This window comes from Delphinapterus leucas, chromosome X, assembly GCF_059928025.1.
Source record: "Delphinapterus leucas isolate spDelLeu-1000000601 "Yukka" chromosome X, BTC_Dleu_Yukka2, whole genome shotgun sequence".
Taxonomy (NCBI): Eukaryota; Metazoa; Chordata; class Mammalia; order Artiodactyla; family Monodontidae; genus Delphinapterus; species Delphinapterus leucas.
The window spans coordinates 104590125-104614705 of record NC_143150.1 but is presented as its reverse complement, the minus strand read 5'-3'; the positions used below and the strand labels follow the sequence as shown (position 1 = coordinate 104614705).

General features: G+C 34.1%; 1 protein-coding gene across 1 annotated transcript in view; it reads right to left on the bottom strand.

Moving 5' to 3' along the window:
• LOC149744373 (dystrophin-like) overlaps nt 1-10610 on the bottom strand; it is a 78159-nt gene extending 67549 nt beyond the window's left edge. The window contains exons 1-3 of the mRNA XM_089904642.1: nt 9819-10610; nt 9387-9515; nt 7564-7734 (exon numbers count right to left, since the gene is read on the bottom strand). Coding sequence (XP_089760768.1) covers nt 7564-7734; nt 9387-9515; nt 9819-10016 — 498 coding nt within the window. The 5' untranslated portion in view covers nt 10017-10610. The remainder of the gene's footprint in view (nt 1-7563; nt 7735-9386; nt 9516-9818) is intronic.
• Nucleotides 10611-24581: the final 13971 nt, after the last annotated feature.

Sequence of the window (24581 nt, the reverse complement as noted above, 5' to 3'; positions counted from 1 at the left end):
CATTGTAAATTGGAAGCATTCAAAATTACTCAGATACACTTTATCATTTTTAAAATGTAAGCTTTCTTTTGGTTAAATATTACTCTAATGGGCATAGATACACTAACATAATAATGACTGTGTTTACACAGACAGCAAAGTAAACATTTGTTAATATGGACTATGTAATCTCAGTAATCATGATAAATGGTCACTACATTCAAATCACACTAAAATCTAAATTGAAAATTAATATTCCAAATGGTACAGACTGGTTTAAAATTGCTTCAAATCAGTCTCCTCTTTCCATTCTGCAGCTTTGGAAATTTATTAATCATTACAATATTGGTATAGAAAAAATTAAATAAGAATAATTCATGGAAACCTAAATGAATAAAGTTTCAAGGACCAGTAACATCCTATAATACAGAAAAGATATGATATGAAGAGTTATTTCAAATCAAAATATCTGGAAAGAAAACTTACAAAGAGAAATAAGTGTATTGGAAAGACCTATCTAAAACAAAGATAATCAGATAAAGTAGTTTATAAATTTATTCATTCACTTATTTTAAATTCAAAAGAGCAAGCTCCAAGGGACATAAGAAATAATTTTAAAGATAAAACAAATTGACTTCGGTAAGTGACATTTCATTGGCTGCATTCTTTGATATTAGGTAAGGTACTGGCTTATCTTTGATGCTGTGAGGATAAAAATGTGAAATTGTGGTAACTTCCCAAATTTGTAAGGCTGATTAAGAGACATTACCCAGTACGTCTCTGTTGGTTTTGAAATGATGAGATTAATTTTATGGTCACACTTTTCAGAATTGGATACAAAATACACTGATTGGTTAAGATATGTTGGTGGTTCAATAATCATCCCACTTTCTACTTTTTATTGAGAATAACTTGGAATATTTTTCTGCCTCATGATTACATGAGTTTAGTAGTAGCAACTGAAATAGAAGAAGAAAGAATTTAACTATAAAATATATGGGGGAGACAGATGAATTAAAACATTTAACATTTTGGACAACTTTCTATTTTTTTCTTATCTTTTTTCTTTCTTCCTTTCTCCCTCTCTCATTTCTGGTTTTTGTTTAATTATAGTTATTTTTAATACAAAGAAGTACTGAAATCATTATGTTTTAAGTGAAACTGGACATGCTTATATTAACACATAATAGACCAACAATAAATATCTAATGATACAAATAGAGATATAACAATGTATGCTGAGAGACAGCATGATGGAGTGGACAAAGCAATGAATTAGGATCTAATGTTTTCTAACCAGGTTATCTAACTGTGAGAACCTGGGCAACTCACTGGCTCTCTCACAGCCTCCTATAAATATCTGAAAGTTCCAATCCAAGGAATGATTACTTTTACATCTGTTGATTGATCGGAGGAATCATTTTCCTTTATAAAAGATCATGATCAGAAATCACCAAATAGCTTTAATCATTTTAAATGTCATGTTAATAAGACCCAGTTAATTGTAGCAAATGACACTGTGCACCAAACTCAATTAACATCTACTTTGGAAACATTGTAAATAATTACAAAAGTAATGTGTTATCAAAGTTCCAACAGAACTAACCTGTTATAGGGATAGAAAATTATAAACATGCAAAAATGTTGTTAATATAGAAATTCTGTTGCTAGGTTAACTTATTTCAGTGAAATAAAATTAGCAGGTAGAGTGACACAAAGTTTGGGTATTAATCTGTTACTATTACTTGAGGATTGTAGCTGTGATTATTACATATGTAATACTCTACAAATCATGTGATGCCTATAGATCTTTACCTAAGTTTTCATCTATGACTTTTTAAATAATTTCTTTGTAGAAAAGTTTACTAAAAATATATTTATATAATAAGAGTAACTATACCAGCTAACAGACCATGCTCTCTTCTGTCAGAGAAGGTGTTAAATTAGAAATAGACTATGAAGGGGAAAAAGATCAATATATTTGTATTGATAAAGTTGATTATTGAAAATTAGGTTTCAATTAAAATTCTCAAATCCAATGAATCTTATTTTGACATCCTAGGTGACATTCATTAGATGGATTACTTATTTCCCACTGATGCTTGGGAAAGTCACAATATCTGTCTAAACTATCCTTAAATTATTTATATATTACTTTTCACATCTAAAGCTACTACTTAAGATAAAACTAGGCCCAATCATGTATTTTTTCCTGATATATTGTACACTAAATGAAAAACTCATTGGCTCTCTCACAGCCATATATATATATATGTTATATATACATATATATACATATACATATATATGTGTGTGTGTGTATGTGTGTGTGTGTATATATATATATATATATATATATATATATATATATATATATATAGTCTCTGATCCAAAGAATGATTACTTTTACACCTGCTAACACTGATTGGACTGATTGGAGATCAAAATCTTGACATTTTATAAATATTATAGCAATAAAATTATATTTACATATATGATGGCAGACCATTCAAATCCCATGTTATAATTATACACACACACACATATATTGATATATACACACACACATATATATACACACACATACGTACACATACTGCTACACGGATTTCGAAAGCAAATTTAAGGCCCATATAGAAATTAAGGAACATATTGTATATAATATCCAACAGCACATAAATCTTAATAAAGAATGAAGACACAGAAAACAAGTTCACCTTTCTTTTGGTTAGTACCAATTGCACGGGCAATAATGTAACATTTTAGCTCCAAAGAAAGTGAAATATTTCTAAATCTCTAGAAGAGAACACTAACTAAGCAAATTATGTGTATGTTTCATAATATTTTGTTAGAAAGTAGTTGCCTGTATTAATAGGATACAGCTAAGGTCTATTGACTCAACATGCTTTTAAAGCTAAGTATTACAATGTGACGAATATATCTTGATGCAAATTTTATTCTGAGACTCATAGGCAGCCTTTTGGACTCAATTAGTATTGAATCCTGAGTCAGTTTTCAGTTCATCACCTTCTTGGCCCTCATATATGATAATTTAACTCTAGGCTAGTTCTCAATGTCTCTAGACCAGTGGTTCTCAGAGTATGGTCTCTAGATCATTGGCATCAATATCACCCGAAAACCTGTTAGCCATGCAAATTATCAGGCCTACCCAAGGCCTACTGAGTCTTAGTCTTCAGGCAAGGGGGGGAGGGGAGGGCAATTTGTGTTTTAACAGTTCCTCCAAGTACACAAAGGTTAGAGAGTCACTGCTGTAGATTGTCACTTCCTCTCCATTCCCACAGATACCCCTTTATTTGAGCTACTCACTGTTTCTCATCTAGACTATTGTGATAGCTTCCTAATTGGTTTCCCTACTTCCTGCCATTATTCAGTTGAATTCTCTTCACGACCACTGCAGGGCTAATCTTTCAACAGTGCATGAAAAAAAAAATCAAAAACTCCTCATTGAGTATTGAATTAAGCATAAATTATTAGAAGATCTGCCTCAAATATCGTCTCTCCCAAATTGCTGACTCTCCTCTCCAACTTGGCTTTTCAGAAGATGGAGATGGGTAGAAGTGCCATAAGCAACAAGACTAAGTAGCCTGTTTACTTTTGCCTTCCTATTTCCCTTTTTATGCTTCTGTCTCCTGTCACTTTCTTTTGCTGATAGTATCCCCCTCAAACACCACCATGCTATGCCACCATGTTCAGATGCCCTAAATCAGAAAGAGTTGAGTCGTGGTGTCTTTCCCCAATGATTCCATCAACTTTACCCAGGGTTCTGAAATTATGCCTGATTCATTTTTATAACTCTGACCCTCCCCATCAAAACTGCCATTTTCTCAAATTGATTTCATACATATTAGGAGAGATTAAGCTTTCTCAAAGCCATAAGATATTGCTGATTAACCTAAATGAAATGAGAAGAGATAGAATTTCATGTATTTTATGGGCCCTATTTGGGACAAGCAGAACTTTCCAGTTCTTAAATTGGTCCACTCGATAATCTATAAGGCTGGCCCTTGCAATGGAAATAGCAAAGACACATCTTCTTGGTCCCTACCCATTCCAGCACAGACCAGAAAGAGAAATCAGCTATTCCTCCATTTCTTTTTCCCATCAATTTCCATCTTAACCCTCAAAATTTGGCCATTAAGTCTAATATATATATAATGATAACAATAATTATTGATATTACTTTCACCATTTTATATAATTATAATAATTTATAGATTTTTTCAATGTATGCTTTTACATATCTTAGGTCATTTGATCCTCACCACAATCTTGAGGTTAAGATAAGACAGGCATAATCTTACTGCTTTTCTGGATGGAAATGAGATTCTGTGAGGTAAAGGGTCAAATCCAAGATCACACTCAAAGTATTGTGGCTTGAAGTTAAGAATTTTTTTCCTCTCGCCACACTGCTCCTCACTGATAGTTAAAATTACCACTGCTGAGAACTGCATCTGATGGGCAAGTTCTCAGCCAATCTAAACCGAGGAACCCAATGTACACTGCTTTCTGGATTTTGGAATTTCTTGTCATGAACAGTCCTTGAAGGACACAGACTTCATATTCACCAAATAGTAAATCCAGATATTATCAGTGAGTTCTCAGGATAAATTTTTGCTCTACTCATTTGCCCTTTCTAGTTGACCTTTGAAAGGATCCTGAAATTAGTTCTTAAACTGAGTTCTATCCATATTCACTCCCAATCTACTTTTGTTTATCGCTGTAGATTTTCTCCCAAGTTTTTCTCCTAAGTGAAAACTACCCATAAACTCAACCTTAAGAATGTCATATTACAAACCAATCTTACCTTCCATAAACCTTACTCTAATAGGAACTTGACTTTGAGATCAAAGGCTATCCCTGAGAATTCCAGCACTGCCAAAATTACGCTACTCCATAAGCAAACACACATACAAGTCATTAAATTCCTCACTGCATCAACAAAAGATTATTAGACAAATTTTAGAGTTATCAGGGACTAATACAACTAATTAGTCCTAATTTTAACTAATCCAACCCAGAAATTTTACACCATGTTCTATGCACATAACTTGTACCTCCTGAACCTCATCAGAGGAAGCAGAAAGATAAAAGGGCAGAAATTCCCCCATCCAATAAGTCTATTCTTATCCATTTTATATACTCGGTTCTAAATAATAATTCCTTTGTGGGGTGGGATAGTTTTCCTTTTAAAAACTACTTATCTAGTTCAACTCCCATATCTTATAAACACTGAAAATGGAATTGCAGAGAGACCACATGTTCTGCCTAATACTGACAAAGTTCAGAATTCAATCTTCTATGTCTATTGTTCTTCCTACCACACTATGTGATTGCTGGGACCACCTCATCATTAACTGTACACCCCCATGAAGATGTACTAGTGTTAAGCATATTATATGATTGCAATAAGTATTTAAACTTGTGTTTGTAGATATATATTTTTAAGCAAGTATCTTAAACATCCTGTATATTCCCATACTCACTAGCGCAATGGACACTCAATACCATTAGTGAATGCAATGATAAACAAGCAAAATGTCAGGTATGCTTTAACTCCATATTTTCTGTTTCATCATGATGATAGAGCTTAATTATCTCTTCAAAGCCCCCAAATGGGGTCAACTATTGCATTCAGTCATCTCTATGAATTTAGAGAAAAAGGAATCCTTTGAAAAGTAAAAATGTGATTGTCATCAATTAATGTATAGTTGAAATATTGATTTAAAATCTTTTATGCTTTTCTTCAGTATGGGTAATAAAAGAAACACATCAAATGGCTCACCTGATGCATGATATCTGGAAGTATACTGACACATTCGTACAGAATATAGAATGACAATTCACAAACTTCTCTTGGCCATGCTATGTTTGTCAGTTTCTATGGTGCATGGTGACTTCTACTCATTTTTCAATACCTACAAGTCACAGTCTTTTGACATAATGTATCTCAATCTACCATTGAAAAAAATCAAGAAAAGAATACCCTGTTTACTCTTAAATATACTCTAGCTCAGTGATTTATTAAAACATATAATGGGAAGAATACAAAACTTAGTAATGAAGTATTAGCATTCATCTTTCAGATGACTAAAATAACTTTTGGTTGTTTAGATATTACCCATTTAATGATATCTCCAGAAGTGAAAACAATTGTCTGTTTAAACAGCAGAGTAAATTCTTACAAAAAACAACTATGGACTAAAAATAAAATTTTAGAATCTGTCAGATGTTTTTCAGGTGAGGATTACTTCATATATAAATGAATAGAACTAATTAGTTAACTATTACAAACAAGAGCAACAAATTAAGGTAAGCTAATACCTTTTTGCTTTGGGAAGGCGAGTTTTGAAGAGTAACTATGTTTCACATGCAATAAAGTATTTAAAATTCATATCACATTTCCAAATATTTTAGGAATTCCTTTATATATGTACTATTATATATAACAGTGATACAAAGTAATGCCTTAGAAGATGTAAACCATGCTATTATTGGGTGTCCATAATTACCAAAATAATTTTTCAAATGTATTCTCCTATTTTTCCAGGAATCAAAACTTACCTGACATATCGCATTTTCTCACAAATATTTCAATAATGTTATTCTCATTTAAGATTATTTCTAGAAATTATCTGTATATGTAAACACATATATTTCTTTTACATACATTTTTGTATTTGAAAGCATATCATATATATTGAAAAATGTGTCAAACTACATTTTATAAATTTGGGAGGTAATTCCTTGCATTTTGATACTCGCCAAAGAGTTCAAATTCGATAATACTGTGTTTATATATTTTTGCAAGCTACCTATTAAATAAGATTTTTGCCTTCATTAAATGTTACACAAATATAAAGGGTTATCATGCAAAAGTTCCATATACCCTGGTTCTTCATTAAATAGAATAAATATAAATAGACATATAAAATTACAAAAATTAGGATATACAAGCTTTGCAATTATTTGTCTTCATGGTTTGCATGTCATTATAATCTAATGGATTTTATCACAGTAAGTATCGGCAACTAGCAAGAGCAAGTTAAAATACACACACATACACACATGTGCACAACCAGCAGAGATGTACAGAAATCCTACATCATGCAGGAGATGTACAAGACCTCATTTTGGATATTTCTTCCATATCACACACAAGCAATATTATATTTGGCAAAATATGTCGGTAGTGCTTTCTTTAGATTATGTCTTTTGTGCTTTTTTGTTGTTGCTGCTGTTGGCCTGCGGCATGCTATTTGTTACTGTGCTGCAGGTTACCCCTGAAAGTACATATGTAAACCAGTGCAGAATGCAGTTCTAGACGAGCTGTGCCACGGAAAACAAAATGACAGAGAGAGAGGGATACAGGGGGTAGGGAGGGAAAAAGGGAGAGAGATTGATCTCCCATGAGATTCAATGGTAAAATTTCCTCAAATACATTTTGGCCTTCATTTTCCTTTTGAAAACCTTGCTGTGAGGGTTGCTTGCCCCCTTCAGGGTACTGCGCAACCTTTGCAAGAGATCATTTATCACTAGTTTCCACCTTGGAGCAGATCTTCCTACCTTTCCAGTCTTAATTCTGTGAGAAATGGCTGCAAATCGATGGTTGAGCTCTGAGATTTTGGGCTCTATTACTTTCCTGCAGTGGTCGCCGCGGTTTGCCATCAAGTTTGCTGCTTGGTCACGCGTGGAGTCCACCTTTGGGCGTATGTCATTCATTTCAGCCTTTAAACGCTATATTCCGTGAGCAAGAGACAGGGCTTAAAGTTAGTAATTAAATGGAAGTTGAAAGAGAGCGAAAGAGTGAGAAAGCAAAAGAAAGAGCGAGGGAGAGGGGGAGAGAAAGAGAGAGAAAGAGAAAGAGCACATGGAGAGAAAATGGAGGGAGTAAAAAGCCAACTTCCATAAAATAGGAGTAGAGTGAAAATGTGTGTGACCTCAGGAAAATAGGTCACTCTCCTTGGTTACGTTTGATCTATGTTTAATGAAAGTAATTCCTTAGTCTGAAGAAGGACAAGGGATGTTTTCCTTTGCTATGGAAAACAACTATTCTATATTGCTGGCAACAACTGTAGTATTTTATATTTAGTCTTATTTTATCTTTCCCGAATTTCAAAGCTGTGGAACAACCTGAATATGTCCTGAGGAAGGAAGGTAGCTGAAGAACAATTTTCTATTCCTTCTGAGTACTTACAAGTTCCCTTTTTCTTTATCATATCGATTGCCATGGAAAAAATGGATTTTCTAACAGATAAGAATTCTGTGTCACAGACAGAGGGATTGAGGAAAGCTCTGTCTGACTCAAGGGGTTGGAGAGGCTGTAAGTGAAATAACTCAGTTCCTATTTTTCCAAAGACCCTGAAGGAACATCCCTTACCTACACATCAAAGGAGAAGGAAGAGTAAAATAAGGTACAGACAATAGGGTAAATATTTCTGGGGGACAGCCTGAAATACATTTACCATTTTTCATTAAAAAGGAATTGCAATCCTTAGAAAATATCAATTTCATAAAAAATAAACAAATGAATTGTATAGACAGAAACTACAATTTTTAAGCATTCTTTAAATAGCAATCCACTAGTCAAAATTATTGAAAATTTCAACAAAACAAAGGCATTGTTTAATTTATATGAGACTTCTTCAAATGCAATTCTTCCTATTTAACTGAAAAAACTGTCATCAAATAGAGGTATTATAGCATCAGTAAGTTACATTTGCACATTATACCCCTCATATCCTTTTACAGGAACCATTTTTTTTTTAAAGTAAAGACTAAGTTGCCATTGAGAAAGACAGCTTAGGATGTCCTAATCATCAGTTTCAATACCAAAAAGAGAGAACACGAAGTCATGTTTAGTTTACATATAGTTAAGAATGAAAAATTCAGTTTTATGTAAGCTCAGTATTGTTACTAATTACTAAGATTTAGACATCGCATAGGCAAAATGTCCACAGACTGGACTCCCGTTGTTTACTCAGATGGTCTGTGAACAATGCTGAGAAACTAAACTTTGTGTTAGGTACAAGAATATAGTATTACTATTAAAATGGGCATGAATTTGCAATATAACACCAAAATAAATCCGGGAATCCTTTTCTCATCAGATTTTAAGTTGCGTGTAATTAGCTGAGAGGTCGATATGGACAGATATCCAGATAAGAGGGCTCTTCAAAGTCATGAACTCCCATTTGAATTAAAGAAGTAGGGAGGGAAGGAAAGAAGGCATTAAAGGAGAAAGGAAAGGAAGGAAGGAGGTGGGGAAGGAAGAGAGGAAGACTTTTTTCACTCTTATTAAGAAGTCCTTTGTATCTTTTAGGACAAAGATAACTGATATAACTGCTGCACAGTGTGAAAATTACTTTTCATAATAGTTTATTTGCTACCTTAAGCATGTCTTCTTTTTGCTGTGGTTTCTTTTTCTCAGATTCATCCAAAAGTGTATCAGCCTGAATGATCCAGTTTGTGATGTGATCCACATTCTGGTCAAAGGTTTCCATGTGTTTCTGGTATTCCTTAATTTTAGAGACATACCATGACATAGTATTAGTTAGACAATATTTTAAAATATTTGTCCTACTTTGTACGATTTTAAAAGACAAAAAATGTAGTAGCATTTAAATTACTTTTAGGTGCAATCTCCATAAAGAATATAATACAAACATGCAAAAAATATCTTACACTATAGAAATAGATATTGAAATAAGGGCCAACACTTATGTGGAGTTGAAGAATTTGCTAACATAAATACTATTATTTAAAGCTTATATAATTTCGTGATGGAGAGGGGCTGAAAATCTTCCAGCCTCTTCTCTTACCAACAAAAGGTTTAACCACTCTTCTGCCCGGGAAGTGACAGCTATCCAGTTACTATTCAGAAGACTCAGTTTATCTTCCACCAAGGTCTCCTTCTTGCCCAAAACTGCTTTCAAGGCCTCTCCTAGCTCTGTAATGCTCTTTAGGTGAACCTTCTGTTTCTCAATCTCTTTCTGAGTAGCCTGTGAAAAGAACAGCATTTGAGCTTCGAGTACTGTCGTCTTAAGACTTAAAGCTTTTGAAATGGCTATGCGTCCAGTTACTATGGTAAGAGTTTTCAAGGGTTTAAACTTTCAACCACGTCTTTAGGAAAGATGAAAATCATACCATATACACTGTAGTTTCGTTACTGGGTATATATGAATATGTATGCATACATAAACATGATTGACTTATTTATTTATGATTGCACATATTTAATAATAAACATACATACTGTCCATCTAAACATATTCATATTTACTTAATTTGTATAAGTATTGGCTAAAGGTAGATCTCAGAAAACCCATCCACAAATAAGCAACTGCTTTTATTTATTTACTTATTTACCGTATTTTTATTTTATTTTATTTTTTTAACATCTTTATTGGAATATAATTGCTTTACAATGGCGTGCTAGTTTCTGCTCTATAACAAAGTGAATCAGCTATACATATACATATATCTCCATATCTCCTCCCTCCTGCATCTCCCTCCCACCCTCCCTATCCCACCCCTCCAGGCAGTCACAGTCACAAAGCACCGAGCTGATCTCCCTGTGCTATGTGGCTAAGCAACTGCTTTTAGAAAATTCAGCAATTATTGCACTCCTGTATTTCTACGCAGGTACTTTCAAATTTTTGGTGCCACAAACCTGTTTGGAATCTGGTGAAACTTAAGTATCCTTTCTCATAATAATGTTTTTAAAAGGATAAAATTAAATGCAATGGATTTAACATTAAAAACAATTATACTTAAATAAAATATACAAAATATATTTTTAAAATTTGTGAGATAGTAATACATGTTTTCTTTCATAACATGTATAACTACAATGATCTAGCAACAAACCTTTAGGATAATTTCAAAGTAGTGATTAGCACCACTAGTGTTTTGAATTATATTCAATGACTAGAATGTAATATAAAATTATCTGTCATAATTTTATCTGTGACTGCTGGCAAAGTCACAGGAACTACTGATACTGCTGGGATTTGTTGCTCACACTCATAATTGAAAAAATGCTTAATTTCAGTTAGAAGTAAATTAAAGAGATACTATTAAAATCCCCTAAGAGAGCACCAGTACTTCCTAAGACTTGATTTTCAAACCTGAAAATAAGCACATTTAATATTAGAAATTATGTAGAGAGTTGATGGAAAACTGATCCTAGTATAAACTTTACTGTCAGTTCTACGTACACCCTTTCTTGTGACGTGTCATGGCGGACCACATGACCATCTTGCATTTCCCTGCCTCTGCCCCCGATCCCTCCCTCACCCACATACAGCTGTTGGACCTTCCCTGGTGGATAAGTCTGAGCCAAACAGATACTCTCTCAAGAAGTTTAACTGAGAGATACAGAGACTATGGTAATACCCCAGCTGAGAAGTCATTTGAAATGGAGCTGATGTCTTTACTGCAGCAAGTCAAAGCCATAGTAAGACAAAATTACTGGGTAGCAGCAATGACAAGGAGTGGAGGGAGACCTTTTGCAAAGAGGCAAATGAAATATATGCACAGAGAATAAGAGAAGTGGTCCAAGTAAACAACAGGAAGATGGTCTCTATGAGGCCAGCATATATCCTTAGTCCTATATATTCTCAAGGTGCATTTCTATCTTTGTAGTATACAGAAATAACTCTTATGGCTGCCTTTCCTCCATACTCTCAGGTCCTGATCTACTCAAAATATATATAAATACACACACACACACACATATACACATTTTGCTTTTTCTTTGGCTATCAAATAAGCAGGGGAATAAATGAGGTTAAAAGATGGTATAAAATAATTTCTATATAAAACACAGTCATTGTTTCTTCAATTCTAATATATACTTTTCTATTTGTTTTTCTTTTTCAAAATAAAAAAATATCTGAAATTAAGGTAATTAATGCTAAATGAACTTATCAACTACCATGCAATGGGCTATTTGTAATGTAGCTGTCATCTGTTGCACATGAGTGAGCTTAGCAATTCATAAAAGGAATTCCTTCATGTATTAATCACAAATGTTACTGAGCTCCTGCTAAATGGGTCACTATTACAGCAGAGATGTAGGTGATTTTACCTAGTGTCTTTTAGGAAATTATGAGAAATGTCATCTTTGGGTGGAAAAAGCCCTTCTGCAGTTTGACTTGTGACTGCTCATGGGCTAGATTCCAGCCCTTTCATTCCCTTTGTCTGGACCCTTGTGTAGCACACAATCTTTACAACCATACATGGTAGCCACTATTCTAGGCACTGTGGATAAAATGATAGAGACACGAAGTCCTTACCTTTATAAAATTTATATTTGAGTATGACAAAAATATGAAAATATATGTAAATGAGCATTTCCTACTTCCTATATTCCAGACTAGTGCCTTGTCACTATAGTTCATTTACTCATAAAGGTAACACCTCACAAAGTTAAAGAAGTTAAAGCTTAATTTATATTTGGATCACTAACTATCTCTTAAAATAACTTCAGAAAGATGATAGTATGTTTAAACTTTGATACAAAAAGTCGTTGCGTACACAGACATTTGTCCCTTCTAAGCCAGGCAATGCGATTAAAGGCAGTGGAAATTTCCAAATCTCAGAAGAGATCAGAGAAGTTTTGAATTTAGGAAATATTGCTGCAAACAGTTAATGGGTCACAAACAACTATTATTCATTAAAATCTACCCAAATTCTCCAGCTAATTTTCAAGAGAAGATGTTTAATGTCCAGTGATACTTCATTCAGTTAATAAGAACAAGAAAACAGGAAATGTGGACTAATTTCTGGTTTCATTTTATGTTTTTCAATGTTGTAAGGTAAAACTCAAACATGTTGAAGTTAACACCATCATGAACATGAGCTTGAAAAAAACCAGTGTTCTTTGTGGTAGTGTATAACCGTTTATGGCCAAAAGTGAATAAGGAGAAAATTTACACTCCTACTGTAAAAAGACCTAAAGTCAAACCTTTACATGTGGTATTCAAGAATAAACTGGTATTGAATCATTTGTATAAATGCTATTTTTGGTTAGGAAAAATATTGTGCTCGTTTAATGGATTTTTTATTTTCCCCCACAAAAGCATTTTTTTTTTTTAAAGAAGATGTTGGAGGTAGGAGTTTATTAATTAATTTATTTATTTTTGCTGTGTTGGGTCTTCATTTCTGTGCGAGGGCTTTCTCTAGTTGTGGCAAGCGGGGGCCACTCTTCATCGCGGTGTGCGGGCCTCTCACTATCGCGGCCTCTCTTGCTACGGAGCACAGGCTCCTGACGCGCAGGCTCAGTAGTTGTGGCTCATGGGCCTAGCTGCTCCGTGGCATGTGGGATCCTCCCAGACCAGGGCTCGAACCCGTGTCCCCTGCATTAGCAGGCAGATTCTCAACCGCTGCGCCACCAGGGAAGCCCACCACAAAAGCATTTTTAATTAATGGCATGGCTTACAAATAATAGGGTCTTAGATTTTAAAAAATATGCTGATCTTGCTCTGTGAAGATCTTACTTAAATTTCAATGAGTCAATGTACATTAGATGCTTAATACCCACTCTGCACTGTGCCATTCACTGCCAGAGATAAGGAAGGAGGCAGTCTCTGCATACCTTGCTCTAATGCTACCTAAAGTGTAGCTGCAGAGGAAAGTTGAAACACAAGCAAACAATTTGATATCATATTAGAAAGAACATAATTTTGAGGAAAAGATAATTCATGGCTGGGATAAGCATGAATGGCTTCAAGGGAGAGGTGATAATTGAAACCAGAGTTTACCATAAAGGATGGGATAGTTTAGACTGACTAAAGACAAAGTATAAAATGATGAGAAAGTATGAAGGTTGGAATCAAAAGCCACCAAAAGGGGAATATGGGGTACTCACTGGAAACTAAAAACAATATATTTTAAGATGTCAAGGAACCATTTTTCCACGCTCTAAAAGTCTCCCTTAACAGAAGAATGTCTATACTTGCAGATATATTGAGAACTGAATTACTGAATTAAACTACAGCTATTCTGTTGGCCATTCTCTCTATACCCTTACCTCTTTAAGAAAGGTAGACTTATTTATGGGGTTGGTGAGATGGGGAGAAAGAATTGAATATACACTTCTTCCTCTCAAAAGGCATTCAATCCTCAGCACACATGGTTTCTTCTGTTGCCTTATGAGGTGAGGGTTGGAGAGGGTTTGGGAAGGTTTACCCTTCTGAACGGGCAAGTTCAAATTCAATGATTAAATTGAATAAATTGTAAATCAGCTCTCTTAGTTTTTTTCAATCATGCAGTAGTGTGACAGATTCTAGGATCAATTTTAAGGTTGAATTAAAAGCAAAATTATGGACACAGTTTTATTTTGACCTATGACATGGTCATACGTCTAGTTACAGGAGTTTCAACAGCAGCTTAATGTGAACTATCTACTTGGTGCTTGGGGTTTTATGATACAGGAAAAAAAAATGTCAGATAAGAGTAGAACTCAATGTAAATATCAATTGCCACAAAATCTAACATTTTTCTTTATTTTCCATATCTTTAATTTGTAACATTTGATAGCTCCAGAATAAATAGTTGAAATATTAAACACTACCCTCTATGATTTTAAAGAAACAAATTTGCTCTCTACTTTTTCATAGCCATAGCAATTTTTTAAATGCTAGAACAATTTTCTTATAATAAAAGAAATGGGTAGCATAGGTTAATTTCTCCTAATTAAGACACCCACCCGTGTGTTCATGTGAAGGATGGAAACTACATTCTGATTCATCCCTCATACCTATAAGTTAAATCACTTGAGTCTAATTTTAAGTGGCCTGAGAGGTTCAGGATTTCACCATCAGCTTCATCAACTCTCTTCACTGATGAGGTAGCAGGCTGGAAAAACCTGTTCTGTCAGTCTCTGTTGATCATAAAATTATGTGATGTTAACATCTTTAATTGATTTAAAGGTAAAATAGTAAAAAGTGTTGGATTAATTATCTGGTCCCATAGGAACACATGCACAGATATTTGCCAAGAGGGGCAGAGAAACAAAACCCACTTGCGCTTGACCCTCTCTTTCACCCATTTCACATTTTCAGAGGTCCAATGCTTTCCACAAATTCTCCTGGAATTTCTGATGGATTTATATTCTGAGGATAACTTCTCAATCTGATTTCCTATTATTCCCACCCTCTCCCCTTTTTTTTATGAATTCTTTTTTTTGAATTTTATTTTATTTTTTTTCTACAGCAGGTTCTTATTAGTCATCAGTTTTATACACATCAGTGTATATATGTCAATCCCAATTGCCCAATTCATCCCTCTCCCCTTTTTTTATCTCTTAGGTGTCCCCTGTCCCATAGATTCTATCTTCACTCAGTCCCACCTTTAGTCAAATGTGTGCCATAACACCATTTCCATATATTTTCCATCCTTTACTAGGATGCTACAAAATTCCTGTTTATTTGATCTTTATCTCTTGTGCAAGTTCCCACTATATGGATGAAGAGTTAACTAACACACCCAAAAAAGGTATTTTAAAAGGTTACCCTCACCAAGTGAATTCTGCCTTCAGTCAGTCTGCATAAATATTATACCATTTCTGGTCATCAGAAATGGGAGAGTTTTCACCTTTAGCTACAAAACATATTCACGGGAAGAAAGTGAACAAATTTACCACATTACTGCAATTCTAAGATGTGCATTTGTCACATATTAAGGTCTCTGAAATTGAGATAAAACGTACAATATATGTTCACATTTAAGGTGGTGGTGTTTCTTTTGATCCACAATAGCTGTAATTAAATCAACAGTGTATCATTCAATCTAATACGTCTTAAATGTGATAAAACATGATATTAATTGTTTTTTCAGGTCCTACATTACTCTGCCATGGTCCAAGGATTCGAACATATTTTATTATTAGGCTAATGTGATGGAATAATATAATGATACATTTTTAAAGAATATAAAACATTAAATAGTGGATTTTATACCAATGTGTATTGACTTTTTATTAATAATGCATAGCCTATTAAAAAAAATTTCATGAAAGCAGAATATGCAAAACAGAAATTATAGCTATAACTATAATGACAGTGAATAGTGACTCCAGTGGCATTTAACAGATGTTCTACTTTCTAAGTAACAGCTGCTTGATGCATTCATTGTACAAAGTTAATGATCTGCTAGTGTTATTTCACTTCACAGATAAATTACTGTGCTCTCTTTAAAAAAGATATGTAATTTTTCACGGGAATGATAGTGTAACAGACTGTAGAAATAAGTAATAGTTCTCATGCTTTTATAGCTAAGGGGAGTGATGAGTTGATGCAATTACCCAGATAATCTAGGACCAGAGGCCAGATCTCTTTAAACCGTGAAAGATAATTGTTAAAAAAAAAAACTACAGGACATCATTGGCTGAACTGAACGTAGATCTCGTAAGACTGCTTGTACTGCACTAGCTAGTGGTTCTCAAACTTTACTGAATATTAGAGACACTGGCCACACTCAGACCAATTAAATCAGAATTTCTGCGGGTGGGCCCTCAGCACTGGTAGGCTTTTAAAGTTCCCCAGGTGATTTCAATGTGCGGCCAATGCTGAGAACCACTGGCAAAACAGAATGATACATTATGTCATGAGATCCTAGTGGGTAACTCTCATTAAATTTTAGCATTGAAGTTACAGCAGAAGGATAATTGAGGAAAGTTATAATTGTTGTTCCTAATGTTGACTATTATAAAAATTTGTCCCTGAAATAAATGTGAAAATCATGACTTGTTACATAAGTGGCTATTTAGACATGAATTATTTTGCATTATAATACCCTGAGTTAAACTCAACATTTAAGAGAGAGAGAGAGAGAGAGAGAGTGTGTGTGTGTGTGTGTGTGTGTGTGTGAGATTCTAACACGTAACTCTTGGTATCCCACGACTACTGTTAATAAAAATTAATGGTCAATTTATGTAAAATGGTAAATATGAATTATCCAAAAAGTTGACGGATTAAACTATTAAACTATTAAACCTTTAAACTATTAAAGAACAAAAATTATTTTTCTATGGAATGATATTTAACCATTTTAATTTTTAGATAACACTGTGAATATTAAAGGGCTTTAATATAGCTGAATTATTTAACTGGCTTTGAATTTTTGGCTACTGAAATTAAATTAGGAATGAAAGAAATCTGTTAGCGGTTAAATCAGAAAATCATGTAGATTAAACTTTGCTGAAGCTTATATTTTCCAGACATAATGATCATCCGAGATATAAACTTCTATTTAATTACAGAAATATTTATTTTCTGATGGTTATATTTCTGTGCTCAATTCATATGCTAAACAACTGGGACCAGTAATGGGATATTCAGAATTGATTTACTTATATCCAACTAACCAAAGTGATTCTTTTTTTTTTTTTTGGCCATGCTGCGTGGCTTGCAGGATCTTAGTTCCTTGACTAGGAATTGAACCCGTTCCCTTCGCAGTGAAAGCACAGAGTTCTAACCACTGGGCCATGATTTTAAGACATTAACAAATAATATCTAAAATCTAATATCACACCAGTGGCCATAGATAGATTACAGACTAAAATAGGTGATAAATGCACACAGAATTTTCATTTTATTATTTTTATGTGGACTTATACATTGTGCACTTCAAATTTAGCCATGCTGTATTTTATTCTCATTGCGGATGACGAATAGCTTTTTGTCACTTTAGATACCTTAAAATCAGAGATAGTGTTGGAGTCTAGTTGCAGATTTGCTATATACCAGGACTTCTATTTTCTCATCTATAAAATGGGAACATTTGGTCAGATGATTGTTTCCATTTGTTCTAAAAATTACCAAACTTTGAAAGCAAATCAGCATTTTTCTCTTCTCTCAAGAAACGCTTTGGCATTCTTTTAATTTTTATCTCTTAAATTACAATTTATTATATCGAAGAGATTTTTATTGAGCATGTACTACATATCAGATACTATTTTATGCGCATGGGAAAAACCAGTGAACAAAACAGATACTTTCCCTGTCCTTTTGGCAAGTGAAACTGTTAATGCCCATGAGAGTAGGGGTTATCATGACAGCTCAGGGATCTTGTACAGTGCTGGTACTCCAACTCCCCAGGTGCTGGTAACCTCCCCTAGTTTGCCTTACCCTCCCCTTCTGTTGTCTCTGTCTCTACACTACAGCCATCAGTGTTTCTGACCTCAACCTGGCAAAATCCATTATCAGAGATTTGTACAGTACAAAAAGGGAATATATGTGATCATTCATGGAGTGACAAACATCACAGTTGTGGTTTTCTTATGGCATCTCTGTTGTCCAGACCATGCAGCTAGAAGTGATCCACTCTATCAAAATCTTAATATTAATTTTCCCTGTTTATCACTACTCTGATGGAGGCAGATTGTTGAATTTAAAAATAGAATGAGGGACTTCCCTGGTGGCCCAGTGGCTAAGAATCTGCCTGCCAATGCAGGGGACACGGGTTCGAGCCCTGGTCTGGGAAGATCCCACATGCCGTGGAGCAACGAAGCCCGTGCACCACAACTACTGAGCCTGTGCTCTAGAGCCCACGAGCCACAACTACTGAGCCCGTGAGCCACAACCACTGAGCCCATGAGCCACAACTACTGAGCCCATGTGCCACAACTACTGAAGCCTGTGCACCTACAGCCCGTGCTCCACAACAAGAGAAGACACTGCAATGAGAATCCCGCACACCGCAATGAAGAGTAGCCCTCGCTTGCCGCAACTAGAGAAAGCCTGCACATAGCAATGAAGACCCAATGCAGCCAAAAATTTAAAAATTAGAATGAAACAGCTACTGGGCTTTAGGAATTTCAAATTAGTATTAACGGTTTAACTTTGCAATTCCCATTATAAACTTTTTATCTTATTTCTGTTATTCTTATTCTAAAATGTTTTATTCCTGTTATTTTAATTTTTTTTCTTGCCACTCCTGCAAGACCGGGAGAAGTAGCTGTTTCACCTAACACACAGAAACAAACACAGAGTCAAGCAAAATGCGGAGATAGGGGAATAGGTTCCAAATGAAAGGAGAAGTAAAAAAACACACAGGAAAAAATATCTCAATGAAATGGAGATAAGGAATTTACCTGATAAATATTTCAAAGTAATGGTCAAAAAATGCTCACTGGACTCAGAAGAATGGATGAATACAGGGAGAACTTCAACAGAGACAGAAAATATAAGTACCAAACAGAAACTAAAGAGCTGAAGATTATAATAACTGAACTTAAAAATACACTAGAAGAGTTCAACAGAAGACTAGAAAAAGCAGAAGAAAGAATCAGTAAAAATATGTGGAGATTAAACAACCTACTACTGAACAACCAATGGGTCAATGGGGAAAGCAAAGAAGAAATTTAAAGAAATACCTTGAGACAAATGCAAAAGGATATATACCAAATCTATGGGATGGAGAAAGCAGTTTTAAGAGGGACGTTCAAAGTTCATAGAAACATAGGCCTACCTCAAGAAATAAGGAAAATCTCAAATAAACAGTCTAACTTTACACCTAAAGGAAAGAGAAAAACAAGAACAAACAAAGCCCAAAGTTATTAGAAAGAAGGAAATAATAATGGTCAGAGCAGAAATAAATGAAATAGAGACCAAAAAGACAACATAAAATATCAATGAAACTAAGAACAATTCCTTGGGAAAGATAAGCAAAATGGACAATCCTTTAGGTAGACTCACTAAGAAAAAAAGAGAGAGGGTTCAAATAAATAAGACCAGAAATGAAAGAGGAGAAATTACAACTGATACCAAACAAATATGAAGGACCATAAGAGACTACTATGAGCAATTATATGCCAACAAGCTGGACAACCTACAAGAAATGGATACATTCCTAGAAACATACTATCTTCAAAGACTGAATCATGAAGAAATAAAAAATATGAATAGACCAATTACTAGTAAGGAGACTGAATCAATAACCAAAGAACACCCAACAAACAAAAGTCTAGGACCAGACAACTTCAGTGATGAAGTCTATCAAATATTCAAATAATATTTAATACCTGTCCTTCTCAAACTCTTCTAAGAAATTGTAGACGAGCAAGTGCTCCCAAGCTCATGTTATGAGGCTAGCATCACCCTGATACCAAAACCAGAGAAGGACACCACAAAAAGAGAAAATTACAGGCCAAGATCTCTGATTAACATAGATGCAAAAATCTTCAACTAAGCATTAGCAAATGAATTCAAGAATACATTAAAAGGATTATACATCTTGATGAAGTGGGATTTATTCCAGGATTTATTCCAGGTTGAAAGGAAGCTTCAACCTCTGCAAATCAATCAACATGATACACTATGTTAACAAGATGAAGAATAAAAATCATATGATCATCTCAGTAGATGTAGGAAAAGCATATGACAAAAATCAATACCAATCCATAATAAAAATTCTCAACAAACTGGATATAGAGGGAATGTACCTCAACATAATAAAGGCCATTTTTCACAAACCTACAGTTAACATCATAATGAAGAAAACTGAAAGATTCTCCTCTAAGATCAAGAACAAGACAAGGTTGTCCACTCCCCCCACTTTTATTCAACATAGTATTAGAAGTACTAGCCTGAGCAATTAAGCAGGAAAAAGAAATAACAGGCACCCACATTGGAAAGAAAGAAGTAAAACTGTCACTATTTGTGAACAACATAACTTTACATATAGAAAACCCTAAAGACTCTACCAAAAAACTTTTAAAACTTATTAATTCAGTAACTCAGCAGAGTACAAAATCAATACACAAAAATCTGTTGCATTTTGATACACTAAAAGTATCAGAAAGAGAAATTAAAAAAATAAACCCATTTACAATTTCATTGTAAACCCATTCTACAATTTCATTAAGAAGAATAGAATGCCTAGGAGTAAATTTAACTAAGGAGTTAAAGAACCTATACACTTAAAACTGTAAGACACTGATGAAAAAAGTGAAAAAAACACAAATAAATGGAAAGATATTCCATGCTCATGGATTGGAAGAATTAATGTTGCTCAAATGTCCATATTACCCAAAGCAAACTACAATTTCAATGCAATCACTATCAAAATTCCAATGACATTTTTCCCAGAAATACAACAAACCATCCTCAAATATGTATAGAATCACAGAAGATCCTGAATAGACAAAGCAATCTTTGAAAGAAGAAGAATATAGGTGGAGGCATCATGCTCCCTGATTTCAAATTATACATCAAAGCTATAATAATTTAAAGAGTGTGCTTTTGGCATACAAACAGACACACAGATCAGTGGAACATAGCCCAGAAATGAACCCATGTATATATGGCCAATTAATCTATGACAAAGGAGCCATGAATATGGGGGGAATGACAGTCTCTTCAATTAATGGTGTTGGGGAAACTGGACAACTACATTCAGAAGAATAAACCTGGACTACTATCTTTCACCATACACAAAAATTAACTCAAAATGGATTAAAGAGTTGAATGTAAGACCATAAACCATAAAACTCTCTAAAGCTTCTGGACATCAGTCTTAGCAATATTTTTTGAATCTGATTCCAAAGGCAATTGCAACAAAAGCAAACATAAGCAAATGGGACTACATGAAACTAAAAAGCTTCTGTACAGTGAAGGAAGCCATTATCAAAATGAAATGGCAATCTACTGAATGGGAGAAGATATTTGCAAATCACATATCTATAAGGGGTTAATATCCAAAATATATAAAGAGCTCATACAATTCAGTAAGAAAAAAACCCAAACAATCTGATTAAAAAATGAGCAGTGGATCTAAATAGATACTTTTTTTCCAAAGGAGACATACAGATAGTCAACAGGCACATGGGAAGATGCTCAATATCACTAATCATCAGGGAAATGTTAATCACCAAAATGAGATACCCCTTCACAGCTGTCATAATGACTATTATCAAAAGGACAAGAAATAACAAGTGTTGGCAAGGATGTAAAGAAAAGGCAACCCTAGTGCACTGTTGGTGGGAATGTAAACTGGTGCAGTCTCTACAGAAACCAGTATGGATGTTCCTCAAAAAAAATTAAAATAAAATTATCATATGATCCAGCAATTCTACTTCTGGGTATTTATCAAAAGAAAATGAAAACAATAATTCTAAAAGATACATGCACCTGTATGTCCATTGCAGTACTATTTACAATAGCCAAGATATGAAAACAACCTAAGTGTCCACTGATGTATTAATGGATAAAGAAGATGTGATGTACATACCCACACACACAAACACACACACACACACACACACACTGGAATACAACTCAGCCATAAAAAGGAATGAAATCGTGAAATTTGCTACAACATGGATGGACCTTGATGGTATTATGTTAAATGAAGTAAGTCAGACAGAGAAAGACAAATACCATATGATTTCACTTATATGGGGAATCCAAAAAAACAAAACTTACAGAGAACAGATTGGTAGTTGCTAGGGGGGACAGGTGTTGGGGTGTGGGAGAAATGGGTGAAGGAGGCACTCAAGAGGTACAGACAAAGACAAATACCATATGATTTCACTTATATGTGGAATCTAAAAAACCAAAATGAATAACAAAATAGAAACAGAGTCATAGATACAGAGAACAAACATGTAGTTGCCAGAGGATGGGGGCAAGATAGGGGAAGGGGATTAAGAGGTGCAAACTTACAGTTATAAAATAAATGAGTTATGGGTATGAAATACATAGTGTGGGGAATACAGTAAATAATAATAATCTTTGTATGGTGACAGATGGTAACTAGACATCATGGTGATCATTTCGTAATATATAGAAATATAAAGTCAATATATTGTGTACCAGGAAGTAACATAGTTTTGTAGGCCAATTATACTTTAAAAACAAACAAACTCATAGAAAAAGAGATCAGATTTATGGTTATCAGAGTAGGGGGTTGGGGGAGGGGAAATTGGATGAAAGTGGTCAAAAGATATAAACTTTCAGTTTTAACATAAACAAGTACTCAGGGATATAGCATACAACATGATTAATTAACACCGCTGTATATTATATATGAAAGTCGTTAAGAGAGTCAATGCTAAGCTTTCTCATCACAAGGAAAAAATTTTTTTCTTTTCTTTTGTTTGTATATGAGATGATAGATATTAACTAAACATATTGTGGTCATCACCTCATGATGTACATAAATCAAATCTTTATGGAGTACACCTTAAACTTATACAGTGCTGTATGTCAATTATATCTCAGTAAAACTGAAAGAAAAAATAAAACGCCAATGACTACTAAAATGGAAAAGAAAAAAAAAGTTGGATTTTTTCCACCTAGTGCGGTATCAAAATGCTGCCTGAAACGTCCGAATCTCAGGATTTTTATTGCTGGTGATGATGCATGAGGTGGAAAGAACATCACTTGATTTTCGAATAAGTGATTAACCTTGTGCTACTGACTACATTATAGAAAAAATAAAAAGAACGTGGGAAATGAAAAAAAAGAGGTACAAACTTGCAGTTATAAAGTAAGTCATGAGGATGTAACGTACAGGATGGTGACTATAGCTGACAAAATTATATTACAAATTTTCAAGTTGCGAAAAAAGTACATCTTAAAAGTTCTCATCACAAGAAGAAAAAGATTTGTAACTGCATAGTGACAGATGGTAATGAGACTTGCCGTGGTGATCATTTCACATTGTATGCAAATGTCGAACGTTTATGCTGTACACCTTAAACTAATACAATGTTATATGCCAATTATACTTCAAGAAAAAGAAACCAAAAATAAATAAATGAATTTGTTTTGAAAAGAAGTCTGACATTTATCTTTTGAAATGGCAGGTGAGACTAACAGTCTGAGTCAAGTTCTCCATCTACCAAGAAAGCATTTGAAATGAGAATGTACTAAGGAGTCATGGGGTTTCATGTATGAAAGTTTAACTTTTTTTTCATTTCAAGAAAGTAGAATCATTATCATAAATGTGACTGCTTTATATCTGTAAGCTGCATGTTTTTACTATATGACTGTAATTTTTGAAAAAGCTTCAGCACCTTCCAAATGAGTTTATTAAAAAATTATGTAATTAAGATGTAAATGTGTATCCTTTTCATTTGACCACTAAGGGGTCTAAAAGTATATCATTAGCAGCTTAGTGTTTCAAAAGATCGAGAAAGAGTGATAAATTATCATATAGACAAAGAAAAATGCCAGATTTCTATCCTTTTTTTCCTGTTGGATCTCAAATTAGTATTGCTCCAGAGTTTTATGGAAAATGCTTCAGATAGACTCAGTAAGCTGAGTCATCTCCAGAACACTCAAGCTTTCTAATATGACAAGGATTATCTAGAAACCTTGCCAAGTTCTTTATCTTATATTTTAATGATTTTATGGTGAGGCTAAAGCAAACATATCTCCTTAGGTGACATATTCAATGACCTTATGGAGACTCTGGAATTTTGAGTTCATATGTGGCATACTTCTGTAGTTTCACCTCAGTCAGTTATACATTGTAGTCAGAATTGTTCAAATTCCCTTCATGTATAGCTCTACTCCTTTGCGCACCATTATGTTAGCATTCCTCATTATATTTAGAAAGCTACTCTACTAATA